The 16688-nt window shown below is 39.9% G+C and overlaps 2 protein-coding genes across 7 annotated transcripts in view; one reads left to right on the forward strand and one right to left on the reverse strand.

Moving 5' to 3' along the window:
• Nucleotides 1-11027, forward strand: part of aatkb (apoptosis-associated tyrosine kinase b) — a 55057-nt gene extending 44030 nt beyond the window's left edge. For all 4 annotated transcript variants that reach the window (XM_038735068.1, XM_038735070.1, XM_038735072.1 and 1 more), the window contains 7 exons: nt 350-434; nt 900-1021; nt 3038-3187; nt 3518-7076; nt 7596-7725; nt 7849-8055; nt 8595-11027. In XM_038735068.1, coding sequence (XP_038590996.1) covers nt 350-434; nt 900-1021; nt 3038-3187; nt 3518-7076; nt 7596-7725; nt 7849-8055; nt 8595-8623 — 4282 coding nt within the window. In that variant the 3' untranslated portion in view covers nt 8624-11027. The remainder of the gene's footprint in view (nt 1-349; nt 435-899; nt 1022-3037; nt 3188-3517; nt 7077-7595; nt 7726-7848; nt 8056-8594) is intronic.
• A 428-nt stretch (nt 11028-11455) lies between these two features.
• The window catches only part of LOC119915519 (brain-specific angiogenesis inhibitor 1-associated protein 2-like), an 86951-nt gene continuing 81718 nt past the window's right edge, over nt 11456-16688 (reverse strand). For 2 of the 3 annotated variants that reach the window (XM_038735073.1, XM_038735075.1), the window contains one exon: nt 16331-16648. In XM_038735073.1, the coding sequence (XP_038591001.1) occupies nt 16591-16648 (58 nt within the window). In that variant the 3' untranslated portion in view covers nt 16331-16590. Of the gene's footprint in view, nt 14171-16330; nt 16649-16688 lie in introns of those variants that run through there. The other variant, XM_038735076.1, reaches the window with a different exon arrangement.

A 16688-nucleotide genomic window follows, 5' to 3' on the forward strand; every position in this document is an offset into this window, starting at 1 on the left:
TCTCGGTTGCTTCCTGGAACAATATCCTGGTGCTGCCTGAGTGCTCCTTACAGACTCCAGCATCAGTGATTTTGTTGCAGGCGGTGACCACCGACCTTCAGAACAACTCAACCTCCACTCTGTCTGCAGCACCTTTTTGCAAGAGAGAGGTGATATTATGTGTTTTCAGAGATAGAAGTTGAGCTAGGCGAACTTACAGAAATGCATGCAGAGCTTCTAAATCTTTTTGTGCCTCAAGAATTATGACCTTCCTGTAATGTTCTGGTCATGTTTTGTACATTTATAAATAACAAAGAGCTGTAACAGCTGTTTCCCCCTCCTCCTTCACCACCACCCCCCTGTTCACCAGCGACTTGGCCTTGAGGAACTGCTTGTTGACTGCTAATGTCTCAGTGAAGATTGGGGATTATGGTCTGTCCCACACCAAGTACAAGGTCTGTATATTTGATATACAGAATGAATAAATATATATCTATCTATATATCTATATATCTATCTATATATCTATATATCTATCTATATATATATATCTATATATATATATCTATATATATATATATATATATATATATCTATATATATATATATATATATATATATATATATATATATATATATATATATATATATATATATATATCTATATATATATCTATATATATATATATATCTCACTTGCCGTTTAATAAGAGAAGTGATTAACAACAAGTTAATCAAAGTTGCACTAAAAGGTAACACTTTTAGTCAAAATTTAATTTTAAAAGCTTGGGATGGATTGTTTTTTGGTTGTTGTTTTTTTGGTTTTTACTGTGCAGCTGTTATCAGTAAAAAACAATAAATTCCTAGTTGTGATTCTCTTCCTCACTGTCTGCCTGTTAACGATGTACTCCTCCTATCAGGATGATTACTACGTGACATCGGATCAGATGTATGTGCCGCTGCGTTGGATCGCTCCAGAGCTGGTGGATGAGGTGCATGGAAACCTGCTGGTGGCTGACCAGACCCAACAGAGCAACATGTGGTAGGATCAACACACACATAGAAAGACGCATGCACATCTGTTCTTCAAAACTAAAATCTAAGCGAGGTTTCATGACTTCATAGCACACAGCATAGTTTCAAAATAATTTTAATTTTTAATATTTTAAAATAAAAAACAATTGACTTTCACTGACTGGGTATAAAATGATAAATAAGCAAAGACTTCGTTTGCCAAACAAATATTGATTGTTTTAGTTGAGACAGGGATATATTTGGCCATTTTTATTCTCCATTGCCTTCAGAAATACAAGAAATTGAGGAATTTTAATTGTAAATTTGCTATTATAAATGTTGCATTTTGTTAAAATCTAAGTTGTGAAGAGGGAGAGAGATCTTGAATAATGATACAATTTATCAATACTTTGTGCATAAAAGGTCATGACCAAAAGGCCAAATGACCAAAGTTAGTTACATAACCAGCGTGCGCCTGTAACCAACAAAACATGGAAGATTAGTAGATTAGTTTTGTCCCTTGGGTAACGGTTTTTAACTTTATTTTAACAAAAATTCCAAGAGCAGAAGGCAGGAGGGAGCTGGAGAGTTTGTATTTTTTGGCCTGTAACAGGTGAGACCAGTGGCAAAGAATGGCTATAGCACAGGGCCGGCCCTGACAATGTTGGAGCCCTAGGCGAGATTTTAAATTGGATTTTAAAAGTCCACCGCAAGGGTTGGGGTCATCGGTCCCCTGCCCTCAAGAATTGTTTGTTGGTTGTTCAGCAATTTTAGCATGTATAGATGAACAGCCAAGTCAGTAATCATGGTCAATAATGAATAAGCGTGATCAGCATACTTGTCAACCTCAACATCATAGCCTAAATTGGGAGACTAAACCTATATGCGTCCCTTCAGAAACTGTGAGTCAACCCAGAGACTGTTTTCTGGCATTATGAGTTAGATTTCTTGAAATGCAACCGCATTGGTTTATTTTCAATGGTGGAGGGGACAGAAATGAATAGGAGGGTCTGGGGGTCAGCATTGAAGACTTCATTTCCTGCATTCTGGTGAAAATTTCTGCCTCACAAAAATTTAGGCAGCAGGTGACAATTCAAAATATAAAAATTAATAGAATATAATTTAGTAAGGTTTTCAGGCATTTTGCAGCTATTGCTTTTAAATAGCCTATGTTTCTCCTGTAGATCAACTTTTCTAATTTAATAAAATCCCTGCTGAGTCAGCACACATGCAGGCATGATTCAGTCTTCCCTCCTCTTTTGTGTCTTTTGCTTGGGGATGTGTTTGTGGCATCTTTTCAACCCCAAACGCGTTCATTTTAATTAAAGTTATAAATTCCTGGACTTCAATAGCTCCTGTGTTTCAACAGGTTTTGTGCTCATGCTCAAAACTTTCTGCACATTCAGAATCTCTCCCACATATCTGTGTTCAGAAAACGTCCAGAAGGAAGACGTAATATTAAGAGACTAAAGCCATAATTTGATGAGAATTCATAACATAACATAAATCTTTTAAGTCTACCAGTCCTATACTCCGCTGTGCATTACATTATTTCTCCGCTGGAATTATCCCCTTTAGACTGTTTGACCAACACAATTTGGGACTGCATGTTGCATGTGAAACCAAAACCAACTGGAAAACAATCCACACACATGTTAACTTCAGCAGATCTGGTAAAGTGCTGCTCACAGTCCAAACAGAGAAAGGCTGCGCCTCAGGTTTTAGATGTTTATATTGCTAAACTCTACACAACTCGTCACAACTGTCTGGACTCAGAGCGAGGTGCACTTAATTACTATCACGACATACGCTGGTGTTGATTTGCGCCAAGTCGAAAAAACCTTCTCTTGCGGCACCCCATGACATTTTGCGCCCTAAGCAACAAGAACACACAAAAAGGTTTAGGCAAACATGAAGGAAGCAAGATAACCAAAAAATATTTAGACTAGATTAAGCATGTTTACATAAGAGGAATGACAAATACTTATTCTGATTACTATTTTCTGTTATATCAACACAATGTCCATGTTATCCTGTGTCTCAGGTCTCTGGGTGTGACTATCTGGGAGCTGTTTGAGCTGGGCAACCAGCCTTACAGACACTACTCTGACAGACAAGTACTGACCTACGCTGTGAGGGAACAGCAGCTGCGACTGCCCAAACCGCTGCTCAATGTGCCCCTGGCTGAGCGCTGGTGAGACACACGCATGAACAAATTTAGAAGCATCTTAAATATATAAATATTTAGTCCTTTGGGGAAAGGACAAACACATTCAGAGCAACACAATTAAATTTCTCCCGGGATGAGTGGATTCTCATTTATTATGTGAATTCTTTATAATGTCAATCCTGCTGTCTTTGCTTCCCTGTATTATACTTTTTAGCACCATTATTACAATTTAATTAATTAAATGTTCTTTGGCCAGAATGGTACCAGAATGTGTTGCATCAGAATTATCTGGTGTAATTACATGTTCTGTATATGACTGTTTTTGCTTGTTTGTTTTATGTTTGCCCTCCTCAGGTATGAGGTGATGCAGTTCTGCTGGCTCCAGCCTGATCAAAGACCCAATGCAGAGGAAGTGCACTTGCTGCTTAGTTACCTGTGTGCCAAGGGGGCCAGCGAGGTTGAAGAGGACTTTGAGAGGCGATGGAACTCCTTGCGTCCTAATACTGGATTCAACAGCCATTTTGGTCCCCCTGCAATGTTGCGAGACAACCCCTCATCAACCTCCTCCTCATTCCCTCTTCTTGAGCAATTTTCAGCTGGTGATGGCTACCATTCAGAGTCTGGGGATGATATACTGACAGTCACTGAGACCAGCCATGGCCTGAACTTTGAGTACAAGTGGGAGCAAGCCAGGGCAGACCAGTCATATAGAGCCTCGGACTCCTCTAGTACCCTGGGTCAAGTCAACCATCATTGTCAGGAAGCATTTTACCCACCTGGCGGCATCGTGGGAGGGTGCCCCATGGAGAGTCTGAGCCATGGAGTTTCTCCATCTTACTACGAACCAAAACATCTACATGCTCCTGGCATACTTCCTGTCCTCAGTGCCCATAGCCCTTCAGTAAGCAGGGAATTCTACATCCGCATTGAAGAGCCAGTGGACTGTAACATTGATCCAGACTATACCATGTGCTCCTACAGCCCAGACTACCAGGGCAGCAGTGGGAGCTTTCTGACTGGGAGTGCTGACTCAGGTGAGTGCATGGCCTGTCCGTCACAGGCTAAAAACATGGGTCCCTATTGGTCAGCAGACATCCATAAGTCAGATATGTATGACTCGAATGACTCAAGTCCTGCTATCTCCCTGACAATGGAGCCCCTTTTAGGGCAAGTGTTGGACAGCAGCCCACTACGACCTTGGGAGTCTAGTCACTATGTGTCCTATAAAGACAGAGATGGGGGTTACTACTATGAGCACTCGCCCCCTTTGGGAATAGATCACTATTTGATTGGAGGTGAGTCCTCCAGTGAGCATCATCGGGAAAGCTGGGGGTCAAGGAGCCTGCGTCAGGCCTTGGGTGAGTTGGAGAACCCTCTAGGTATATCTCCCTCTGTAACTAGTCCGCCTCAACAGGCCTACAGAGATTCATACTTGGATGCAAGTCAGACTTCCATCCTAGGAAAAAACGTGACAGGGGGCTACTATGACATGATGGGCTCCCTGAGGAAGACGATGCCCAGTCACACCAGGCACAACAACCACTCTGTCACTATTAACATGGAGACAGAGAGGGCACTTTTCATCGGGCACAGAGACAGTGATTCAGAGGAGGAAGAAGAGGACATATTTGTTGAGAGACACACCTGCAACACCTGGCCTTCAAAACACCGCCACAGCAGTGTGGGTCACCACAGACGGGCCAGCCACAGCTGCCGACAGGATGCTTATGTAGATTTCCACTACACAATGCCAAGTACAGACATTGAAGACTCCTGGCCAGAGGAGCATAGCCTGGCCTTCCACTCTCTACCCAAACCCATTGACTATCTTGAGCCCCACCAGGCCAAAGATAACAGTGCCTGCCTTAATCTGAGTAAACATCACGCAGTGGTGCCCTCAGACAACTGTAATGCCTACATCTACATGTGCCATGAGGGCGAGACTCAGGTGCCGGCATCTGGAGAGTGCTGCCACTCGCACTTTGTTGACCCGCTCACAGGCTTGCTAGTCAGAAACAACAGCTATAGTCACAGCTACAGTCACAGCAACTACATCAGTGATAAGGGCAATGATATCCCAAGCAATGAGGAAATGATTAATCTATCACCTGCTCCAGGGGGTCCTATTGTGGTCAAACCTGCTTTGATAAAGACTGAGGACAGTAGAGAGCAGTATGTTGACCTTACATTTGATGATGCAATATTCAAAGAGAAGAGGGAGGATGTAATCAAAGAAAATCCAATCATGCAAAAACCGATAGAGCCTAAAATAGAAGAGGTGACCCTGGTGACAATGACTAAAACAACTCCGCCTCCTGCTGACAACATGCATGTGATGGTGGGCCTCACAGATCCGCCGTCAGAGTTAAGTCACACTGGCGATAGCGGCGTTGACCGAGGAGGCTCCAGTGTGAGCCTTGCTGACATCCTCGACTGCAGTGATGATGACGAGGACGAGGACATCACAGATGACATCACTGACGTTACCTCAGGCATCTTCGCTGACGAGTCTGGTGAGCTGAATGCTTCTCCTGCCTTCAAGTCACTACAGAAGCAGGTAGGAACTCCTGATTCCATGGATTCCATGGATCTGCCATCTGCAGCTGGGTCTTGTGAAGGCTTCAGCCCTGCGTCCTCCCACCCTTCCAGCTCACCTAAAGCTATGGACAGTGGCTATGACACAGAAAATAATGAGAGCCCTGAGTTCGTACCCAAAGAGCCTCATGAGGCCCGTGAACAACCTCTGGCAAAGCCTACCCTTGATACGAGCCTGGAGGAGGACAAGGTGCTGGAGGAGCATGTAGTCGAGGCTAAAGAAGTGCATACAGAGGGTGAACCAACATTGGGTGAAGATCTGGTCTTAGGAGCTTCACATACAGGTGACCACATCCTTTTACCACTGAGTGATAAGACCCCATACAGAGACTCTGCCTACTTTTCAGATTATGAGAATGAAAGGCAGTCTAGGGATGAAGGGGAAGAACTGTCAGAGTTAGTAAGAGGTGAAGAAAATGTTGAAAAGGAAGAGGACATGGAAGAAAAGAAGGGTGAGAAAAGGAAGACTGAAGAGGAAGAAGAACTAAAGAACACTGTAGCAAGCAAAGGCATAAAACTTGATATGAAACACATATTAGCAAGAGGAACAGACTCCTCTACTCCACCAGAGATGGAGGCATGCTTGACAGACGAGTGTGGCCAGGATGAGGAATTTGGACTACCTCTGGAGCCCTGTGACACTGCCTCAATAGCAGAGGGTGGGCTGGACGAGTGGCCATCACAGGAAGAGAGCTCATCCCTAGGAGACTGGGCAGCAGAGGTGGTGGGGGCCATGGAAGAAGCCCTTGGTGCACTGAATGGAGATTGTACCTCCAATGTTAAGGTAGAGGAGGAGGAAGCAGAAGACATGAAAAACTTTGTTCAAGATGTAGATACAACAGAAGAGCCAGCTATCAAGACAATTCAACACAGGCCATCAGGCATATCTGGTGAAATCCCGCACACTTTACCCAAAGACGAGGTGGCCTTGCAGCACACTGCAAACACCAGACGGTTTTCTTCTTCCTCTCCTCCACCTCCATCCACCCCTCCCCCTCTGCTCCCTGCGACAGAGGGCCGAGGGTCTTCGGCTGATGGGGAAGAGGCCGATGAGGAGGACGGTGACACTGATGACAGCGACGAGTCGGATGAGGAGCTGCGAATCTACAGTGTGCAGGAACAGAGTGGAGGGGAGGAAAGCGAAGACGAGTGCCACATTGTGCCCATTGTGGTGAGCGACAACAGCGAAGCCCACAAATTGCGCAGCCTCCTTAAGATGCCCACCCTGCTTACAACAGAGAACCTAGAAGAGGAGCTTGAACGCAAGAAGAAGACGGTGTCTTTTTATGACGATGTCACCGTCTATCTGTTCGATCAGGTGAGTGGCAGAGAGAGTATATATTCAAATGGTTTCATTTATTTATAAGTGTTTAAACCTTCATTAGTCTGTACTTTTGCTATTAACATTAATTTATGTTAGGATGTTAGAGTAATTTGAAAGGTCATGGAAAATTATACATTTTGCATCTTTTAACTTATTGTTTAGGTTGAATGATGCTTTTATTGTATGGTTCAGGCTGGATTACACAAATTACCCCAATAGGCAACGTCTTTACTTTGATAAACCCACACTACACTGCCTGTCCAACATCAAATGGCAGAAAAAGTTAGAGTAGCTGGTGAACATAGCTAAGTACCTACCGTAGCAGCTATAAACCCTAGATGTTTTTGAAGACCTAAACAGCTAAAAAAAAAAAAGCGAATAATAGACTCATTCATCAGGTGGGAAACGTGATTTGCATTTAATGATAATTTTGCTGGATATTTATGTAAGATGTTTTTGGTTTTTTTTTTATCATTCATACATTCTTTTTTAATTTAACTTTACTGCCACTAGGAAAGCCCAACTAAGGAGCTGGCTGAGCACGGTTTCCCTTTAGGAGCAGAAGGTCAGAGTTCACAGAGCAAATCTCAACAAAGGGTTAATGCCTCAGATGATTCTTCAGATGGAAACATCTCAGAGGAGAGTAAGTACTTTTGTTCATATTGATGTAAATAAAGGGCTGATCTCTCTGCTTGTTTTTGCATCATAAAAATGATTTAGTTACAAAATATACGTTTGTAAATATCTTAATATTGTCTGCTCTCAGGTGCAGGGTATGAGTGGGAGGACGACTTCTCCCTGCTCCCTCTACCAACATCCTCAGCGGCATCTGACTCCCTTTCCCCACGCTCCATCCCTAAAGCTCCGGACCCCAAACCAGCTGTACAGTACTCCCGCTTCACTGTCTCCCCCTCCAACGTGTCCCGTTTCTCCATCACTCACATCTCGGACTCTGATATGGACTCAGCAGGAGGTGGGTCACCTCTTAAATAACAACCAATCTTTCCTCATGATTTGTTTTGATGAGGGTGAGATGATGAGCACTGCGATGCAGATAACATTTCAGTTTTTTTCACAGCTGTTCAGATTTGAAAATGGTTTATAGATCAAAGCTTCAGAGAAATTTGTGAAGCTAATCATAATAACTAATTATTGGTGCATGCCGCTTTATTTAAAATATCTCAAATAACAATATTATCTATAAACATACATCTGAATTTGGGATAGTAACTCTAATCTTAATTTAAACCAATTCCAAATCATGTATGGACATGTTTTAGCTAATATTCTTATTAAGAAGCTACTTTAATCTTGTATTAGACTTAATCCCAGATTGGGAAACTACCTCGTTAAAGATGCAATTGTTGGCTACAACGTAGTGCCACATAATGAATTGGAGTAAAATGTACCACGCTAATGAGATGATGAACTTTCTTGCCAATTTCAAAGAAATTAAATACTAAAAAGTATGTGCATTTATTAATCCTCTCTGCCTCTTTCTGTCTTTTGCAGGAAGCAGCGAGGATGGGGACAAAGAGTAACAAGCTGTGGATAATTTCTGCCTGTCTGTGACAACAACTTGGCCTGCTAGCATGACTTCTGATTTATTTTTTAACATCAGGTTTTAGAAACACAAGACAGTGCCTCTTACCGCCCGTGGACACTTTTGTCTTACCACAATGTAGGACTGACCTAAGCTGTTTAGAATACTGAAGAGTACGATTAATATATAACATTTACAGAATATTAATATATACTGTATGATTGATGTAAAAATATGAAAGCAGAGGAAACTCCTATGTTGAATTCTGCATATTTTTTGGATCAAAGAGACAAAATGGAAGGACAGACATCTGGAAATCATCATTATTTGCCAGCTCTTTCACTTCTTAATTTATGCTGGGAAGCATTCGTGAGAGCGTGGAACCACCTGGACTTATAGAACTGTCGCGGAGTAAAAAACGACAAATGTTGGGCTTTTCAACAAAGGATCAGCACTTTGAACAAGACTCTACAGCTCCACAGACTTTGTACTTTTTAGGAAACTGCTTTACTTGTCTTAATGAATATCAACGAGAATCCTTGAGGTATCACAAGTAATATAATGTTAATATTTGGGTTCATTCAGAGACAAAGGACATACTAGATCGAAAGAAGGAAGCAAAGGGAATTTTAATAATAGGTCAAGTCTGGTTACACAATGTTTTTTTTCCCCCGCAGCTGATTGAACCCAGACAACCTGATATTTTATGACTTTTTTTCTCTTCTTGTTTTGTATCAGGACCACCACTGTACTGTTTTACATAAATATGTGGCTCATTCTGTCTACCAAATTGAATCCCAGCACCACCATCACAACCAACCCCTCTTTGTTGTAAAGATCAGGCACAACTTTGTCACTATAGAGACAGGAAGTAAAGGAAATTATTTATCAATGGACTGGTATCAAGGAACTAGAAAACAGTTTCTATGAGGATTTATTGCTTAGAGACAGGCACACATGGTCAGGAAAATCCATATCCATGTTACAGGTCTAAAACAAATTGGCAGCAAGAGGAGACTTTCAGGATTTGGACTACTACATAAAGACACTAGTTCACTAATAATGACTTGGGCCAATCGGGTGGGTGATATGGATGAAATCTTCATTACAGCATGTAATATCATATTGCGATAATGGTATACATCTTCATATAGTATTTCTTTCTGAACTAAGAAACAGTTAATGGATAAAATGTCTACTTTGAAGTTAAATACCTGACAAATCAACATTCTTCATCACATTGATGCAAAGATCCAGTAAATCCAATATTGCCAGAAAGCAACAACGCTCAATAATTTGCAACAGCATGGCCGAGTATAACCAGAGATATTAATCAATCATCATCTTATTGCCCAACCTTACAGGCCAATATATCAAAATACAAACCTGCACAACAACTGTAAATTCTATTTTTGTCCGACCAAACGTGTGCTTTTACATATGTAAATCATTATACATGCATTTCTCAGCTTCTGCCCGTTTCTACCATGTTATCTATAAGAAATGAGAACAGCTGCCAGACTTTACTTGCTGTACATTGGCTACACTGATCTTGTTTGGACCAGTTTTGAAAATGATTCCGGTATTTGAAGCTGAACTGTTGAAGCTCTTCAGATTTGAAAGAAATAAGCAGCTCAAACTCATTATAATTTGGGTTAGTCACATGTAAAACAGGGGATTCGAACAGTAACAGAATGAGATTTTATAGTATTTATAAACTGAGACTTGTCGAGCCATGTTACTTTTAAATGGGACAGATCAGTTTAGTGTTAAGTCTTGATCAGCTGGATGAAAGGCGATAGAGGGCTGATGTCATGATCAGGTAATTTTCCAATGCTTTGCTGTCTGTGTGCGTAATTGTAAGGAAATGAATGTGTGGTTGAGTTGTTGGTTTGGCTGCTGTTTCAAAGCTGTCGGCTCTGGAGCCTCAAAGAAGCGGGATGCCAACTTTCAAAAACACCCTATGATCATGTACATGTAGTGTCTAATTGTTTGTTTGCCTTCCAAGGCTTCAATATTCTGTAACAGTTTAGCATAGAAACATCTAGACAGCTGTCTGTAATATTTTTGTATCTTGACAAAAATACTTTTAAGTATTGATGTACTGTACCTGTGAAGGAGGGAAGGTTAAACAAACATGTCTCTTATATTTATGGTTGCCAAAGAGATGTTGTGTTGTGGTCCAGGGGCAACAGTTGGTGTTGTTTTTACCCCAGACTAGAGACCGAGAGGAGGAACATTACAGCCGCTTTGGCCTGGTCATAAAAAAAAAACATGCAGGTGAAGTTTTGGTTTGGGATACTATCAGTAACATGGGCCCCCCCACGCTGACCTGGTCACATCATTACTTTCTGTACCTTCTATCAAATATAAATAAAGTCTGTTTTACACATCTTAAGATATCTTTTGACCATTTGTTAAATTTCTTTAAAGAAAAAATGATTCTGTGTTCACATGATGATTGAACAAGATTCATTCTGGCGTCATTGCTTTATTTGGTATAATTTTCTCGGAAATCACTCCCAGATGGAGATTTGATGAAAAGGAATTACAAATAAAAAATGTGGTTTTGTTTTAAGGGATCAGACTACACAATATTACCCCGACAATAGCCTGACGCGACAGACACGAGGTGCTGGGAGCAAAAACTGCTTGTTTCATCCTGTGTAGTTATTGGTCAATGTCGCAAAACTTTAAGATAGCAACATACGACTTAGAAGTACACAGCAAGAGGTTTTTGACTCTGATCACCCGACATAGGGGCAATCTTGAAAGATGAAATATCATGTAGTCTGATCCCAGCATTACAGTACAGACATACAGCACAAAATGGGTAATTACTTGATTGTTTATTTTTAAAATTAAATTGAAAAACAGACAGTTTGCAATCAAATCACATAATGATACAGGTTTGACTGTCAGTCATCGTGTTTGTATTGTATTAGTCTTCCTGTATTACAACGGAGTTACAGACACCATTTTATCAGTTTGATTACCATTTTTGGATTTACGCTGCTGATGAACTACAGCAGCAGAGTAACTACACCCAGGATCAAAACTCCACTTGCACTGCCAGCTCGTCGTTGCTCCATGCTCTTGTGGTACCTCAACACACAATATACAGTAATAGAATGAGATTTTACAGTTGGGTGAACTCAAAAGTATAAAATATTAACAGACTTTCAACTCAGAGGTCGGTACAGTAATGATTTCCTAAATACAAGATTCTGTTCTTTAAAAATATCCTGTCCCTAATACTTACTGTATATGAGAAAATAATTATTATGAGTTGAATTTCCTTTCACATATAGAAAAGGCACATTTCACTGCAACCATGTTCTGTCTTTTCTGCAAAACAATTTGCGAAACTTTAAAGAGAAAGTTCGTCAGCCATTTTGTAACATTGAAAGCATTACACTGCTAATGTTATAAATATGAAGCACATATTTCCAACATTGAAATCTTGCTTTCACATGTTCAAAGCGGTTTTAAAATCAGTCTTCATTAAAAAAAAATAAATAAATAAATTGCTTTCAACCTCTCAAACATCAGTCTTAATTTTGTGACTTGTGAAAGGGAATTCATCTCTTCTTTTACTAAAAGGTTACACTGATGAAATTCATCAGTAAATTCAGCAACTCCTACATATCCTGACCTCCATCAGATTAACAGGGCGCAAAATTGAACAGCAAGTTCACTCAAATTATAATAATAATAACCAAAAAAAAAAAAAAAAAAAAAAAAAAAAAAAAAAAAAACCACAGCAATCCAGATGTTCTCCAGGTCCAAAATATAGTACACCTCAAAGACTCCCGTCTCCACCCAAACATAAATAAGAACAATGTTTTTTCATTTTTGGTGCTCATTGAAACATTCCATATATAAATTCAATGGCAACATCTCTACACAGAAACAGTGCCCCTGCAACAGTGGATTATCCACCACCAACAGTTTTAATAGGGACTGTTTCTTCAGAAGACAGTAGAAAACTGTTGATTAGACACAGGAACCAGGACACTGTTTCTGGGAAGACACTGTTTTTTTTTGTCTATTTATTGTGTTCACATATTAAACACCATTTATCTCTTTTGTGTTAGGGTGGAGGCAGAAACACATTTGTAACTCAAAACATAGACAAATTAAATCTAAACTATCTGCATGACGAGATACCACTAGAGGTCATTTGAACACACCCCACATTTTTGCACAAAAGGCCAATATCAGCTCAGTCTAAATAATAATCTGTATCAGTGTATCCCTGATTTATTATTTCTCTACATCAAAGTCTCCAGTTAACTTAAACATGACAAAAGACAATATGCAATCAAAGTTTTCGTATTTTTTCTGAATATTTCTGTTGAAAATGTTGCGTTAAGAAGATCTTACAAGTTGCTTGTACACAATTTTAATCAAACATAAAATCAAAGAAAATCAGAAGAACCAGTAGATTGCTTCTGTAGGTACACCCGCAGTGCTGCTTATAACTAATATTACAGAATATAGGATTTCCTGTGAATATACAATTAGTTGAAGTTACAGTACTATGAGTAGTGTGCTTATCAGTTAAGATGCTATCACTCAGCACAAATTTATTCCACAGATACGGTTGATTTTTCTGGCTAGTCTATTTTTTTCCTCTGGTGTTTCAGTAAATTCTTTACCTGAAACATCTGACTTATCATTCTTTAGATTATCCATCTTGGTTCATTCAAATAAGACTTTCTGTTTTAATGCGTTTGCAACAGTGTTCGACGCAGCACCAACACAAGTTGGTATGCTTGTCCAGTGAGAAGGCAGTATTAACAGGGGAGGCTAAATGGTGAAACACCTGATGAGATGTATAGCTTACCAACATTAAAGCCCTTTTGTTGACAAGGCAGGGGGAGGAAGCTGTGTTTTAAAAAGCACAGAGATGTCGTCAAGTGACTTCTGACAAAAAAAAAAAAAAAAAAAAAAAAAAAAAAGAAACCAAGAATCCAATTGAGCCACGCAGGCCAACATCTATTCTTCTTCTTATTTCCCCACCACATGATCCTTGTATGTTTCTGACAGTGAATAGCATAACACAAGTCCACTATAATCCTTCAGTATTACACAAACATTTGAGCATATGCCTTTGCAGAAATACAACTCAATCAAGAGCAAAGTCTGATTTTTAAATTCTGGCTTTCAATGTGCTTTCCATGCTAGAAGATGAAATATAAATTAATTCTAGCTGTTATTTAAATTATATTATCTTTCAACTAGCAGAGACTACTGTAAATGTGAATTATTGTGATTTAGTTGATTTGCTGGTCATATTTAATTCTTTTTATATAGTAGCACTATTGTAATACTGTGGTTGAATCCGTGCTTTACATCTGAGGGGATCCACCTACAACTGGTTTAAACTGAGGGAGACCTCACTCGTTCCCCAGGGGGAGTTGACGCCTTTTTCAAGGAGTCATATTGAGCTTCATCAAGCTGGTCGTCCTCAACTTCATCCTCATCAGACAGGGGCGGAATGGGTGGGGCCTCCACGGCTGGCTTGTTGGGTGGATCATAACTGGGAGGAACATAACTGGGAGGAACAAGGGCAAAGAAAATACATTGAAGTAATTTCTTTTTTATTTGATCAAATGTGATGCAAATCATGCTGAAAATTGCATTTAGTGTCAGAAAGGGTCAAAGAGAGCACAAGATGAAATTGTTCTTTTTCAGCAACAGTGCAGCTGAAAAAAGTAATGATGGAAATAAAAGTCTGATGAGTCATGCAAAAAAAAAACCAAACAAAAAAAAAAGGGAGCATGAGGCTGAAACATGCAACACATTCCTGAAATATATTGCCCCACAGTCAGCTGATGAGGTCAGTACGCAGTCAAATCAGAGATGGAAATAACCCAAAAACCCGCTCATCGACACCCAAAGCCACAATGAAGCCGTTTTTAGTGATAATGAAAACTGAAAGAGGAAGTGGTTGCATGAAGACCCTGTAGACCAAAGGTCTGTCACTTACGATGGGTTTTGGTCTCTCAAAAGCGGGCGTAATCAGGCCCTGTACTAAAAGGCAGAGACAGTTCCCATGTGTCAACGTTCAGGATCTTCTCAAATACCAAGCATATACATTCTATATTATAATCTGATACAGAGCTATACATAATTACTATATACATTGTGTTCTTACATGAGTTTACACTATTCAATATGCATATTTAATTACTATTACTACAAGTCGTCATCAACATTAAAAAGAAACACTACAATGTAAACAAATGACCATGACTGAGGTGACTGGGAGCCTCCATTTATAACGTTACTGTTTCCTGTCTGATGGAGAATGTTGTCGATTGTGCCCTTTACCGCCTCCAGTGTGACTGGAGGTGGTACATACATTTGTACATTCAAGTACTGGTCTCAAGTACAGTTCTGAGGTCCTGGTGCTAGTATTTAAAAAAGGGAAATGTTCAACTTTTTACTGTATCTGATGCTCGAGTCCCAGGTTACTGCAAAGAATCAGATTTTAGTGACAAACTTAAGATAAAGTACCTGTTTATCTAGGCAGCATAGTCTAAAATATCAACTTCCAAGGAACTATTTTAAAGCCTTTCAAAGGTGTTTTCAGTTATTTAGATTAGATACTAGATTATATAAAACAGTCCTTTATTCTATATTGTGTTCTTACTACTTTTTCAAAAGACTAAGAATGCTTTCTTCACTGTCAGTGACACAAAGCCCAGTGTTAAGGCCTCTAAAGGCCGCCAGTCAAACTCAATGATGATCTTGGTTGTTTATGGTAATTCCACTGATGTACAGTACCAGTCAAAAGTTTGGATGACTCTCTCCTTCAAGTGAATGAAGGCATGTCCAAGCTTTTGACCCGTACTGTCTCTAAAGTTACTAAGACATATTTCTTAATGTTAAAATGCTACACACTTACATTCATAAAAACCCAAACAGATCACTGCTCTACAAACTCACAATTTCTGTGTGCTAACATGTAAATTATGACCCAAATATATTAACTTCACAACACAGGAAACAAAAACAGGCAGGCACACAGACAGGCATATAAACCACAAGTGAAAAACAGACACTGGCACTGTAAAATGAATATGCTGTGATTAGGACACGTATACACAAACACGGTTGAGTTGAAAAAAGTACCTTTGCTAGCAGCAGGAGGAGCAGGCCAGTGGCTATATGGCATTGGCAGGTCAGGGCGGGTAGGATGCAGTGTGGCTACTACTGTGCACTGAACACACACACACACACACACACACACACACTGTACATGCAACAAGGCTGGTGGGAGGTTATGAAGGGAACTGACTCAGTTCCAGAAATGTCGTGACATCAAATGTGGAAGAAGAGCCGCGGGTTAATGTGTTAAAGCAAGAGGATGATCACCAGCTTGTTAACTATGAGAAAGGAACGCTCAGTGTTCTGTCAGGAATGTACTGAATAAGTAAACAAAACCTTTTTGGAGAAGTCTATAAAGTCTTTTCTGCCACAAAAGTAAGCTCAAAATTAAGGTGCTATGTTAGTGACATGCTGTAGATTACTCAAATAAAGATAGTTTTACAAGCTAAAAAACACTAGTTTAGAAACAATTTGAAAGCCAATTTAACAAAAAGAAAGAAAGAAAGAAAGGCTGAATCCTTTCTAATTGTTCCTTGGGATGTGAAGGCCTTCCGGATAAAAATAAATGAACAACCAAAAATGTCCAGCTGAATAAAATTTATTTTAAACTTTTTAAGAGTAGAAATTCACCACACATTTGAGGTCATCAATGTTACACTTACACTTGGTGCCCCCAAAGCATGCATGTCCATAAACTTTTTTTTGTACAATATTTATATATGTTTTTATTATTTTTACAACAAAACCCCTCAAAATAACAGCACATCCGTTGATGTAGGAGTTATTTGGTCACAGGTGGCTGGTATGCTATCTCTGCAGCAGTGGCAGTCGTACCTTGGGCTTATTTTAGTGGAGAAAGAAGAAACACTGGCAGCTTCCAGTCGTTTGCACTCGACTTTTGTCTCTAAATTCACCAAAACAGAGATCAAAAAAAGGGGGGGTTG

The sequence above is a fragment of the Micropterus salmoides genome, unplaced genomic scaffold (assembly GCF_014851395.1).
Source record: "Micropterus salmoides isolate LMB-PRFRI ecotype aquatic unplaced genomic scaffold, ASM1485139v1 Ms_hic_scaffold_21, whole genome shotgun sequence".
NCBI classification, from domain to species: Eukaryota; Metazoa; Chordata; class Actinopteri; order Centrarchiformes; family Centrarchidae; genus Micropterus; species Micropterus salmoides.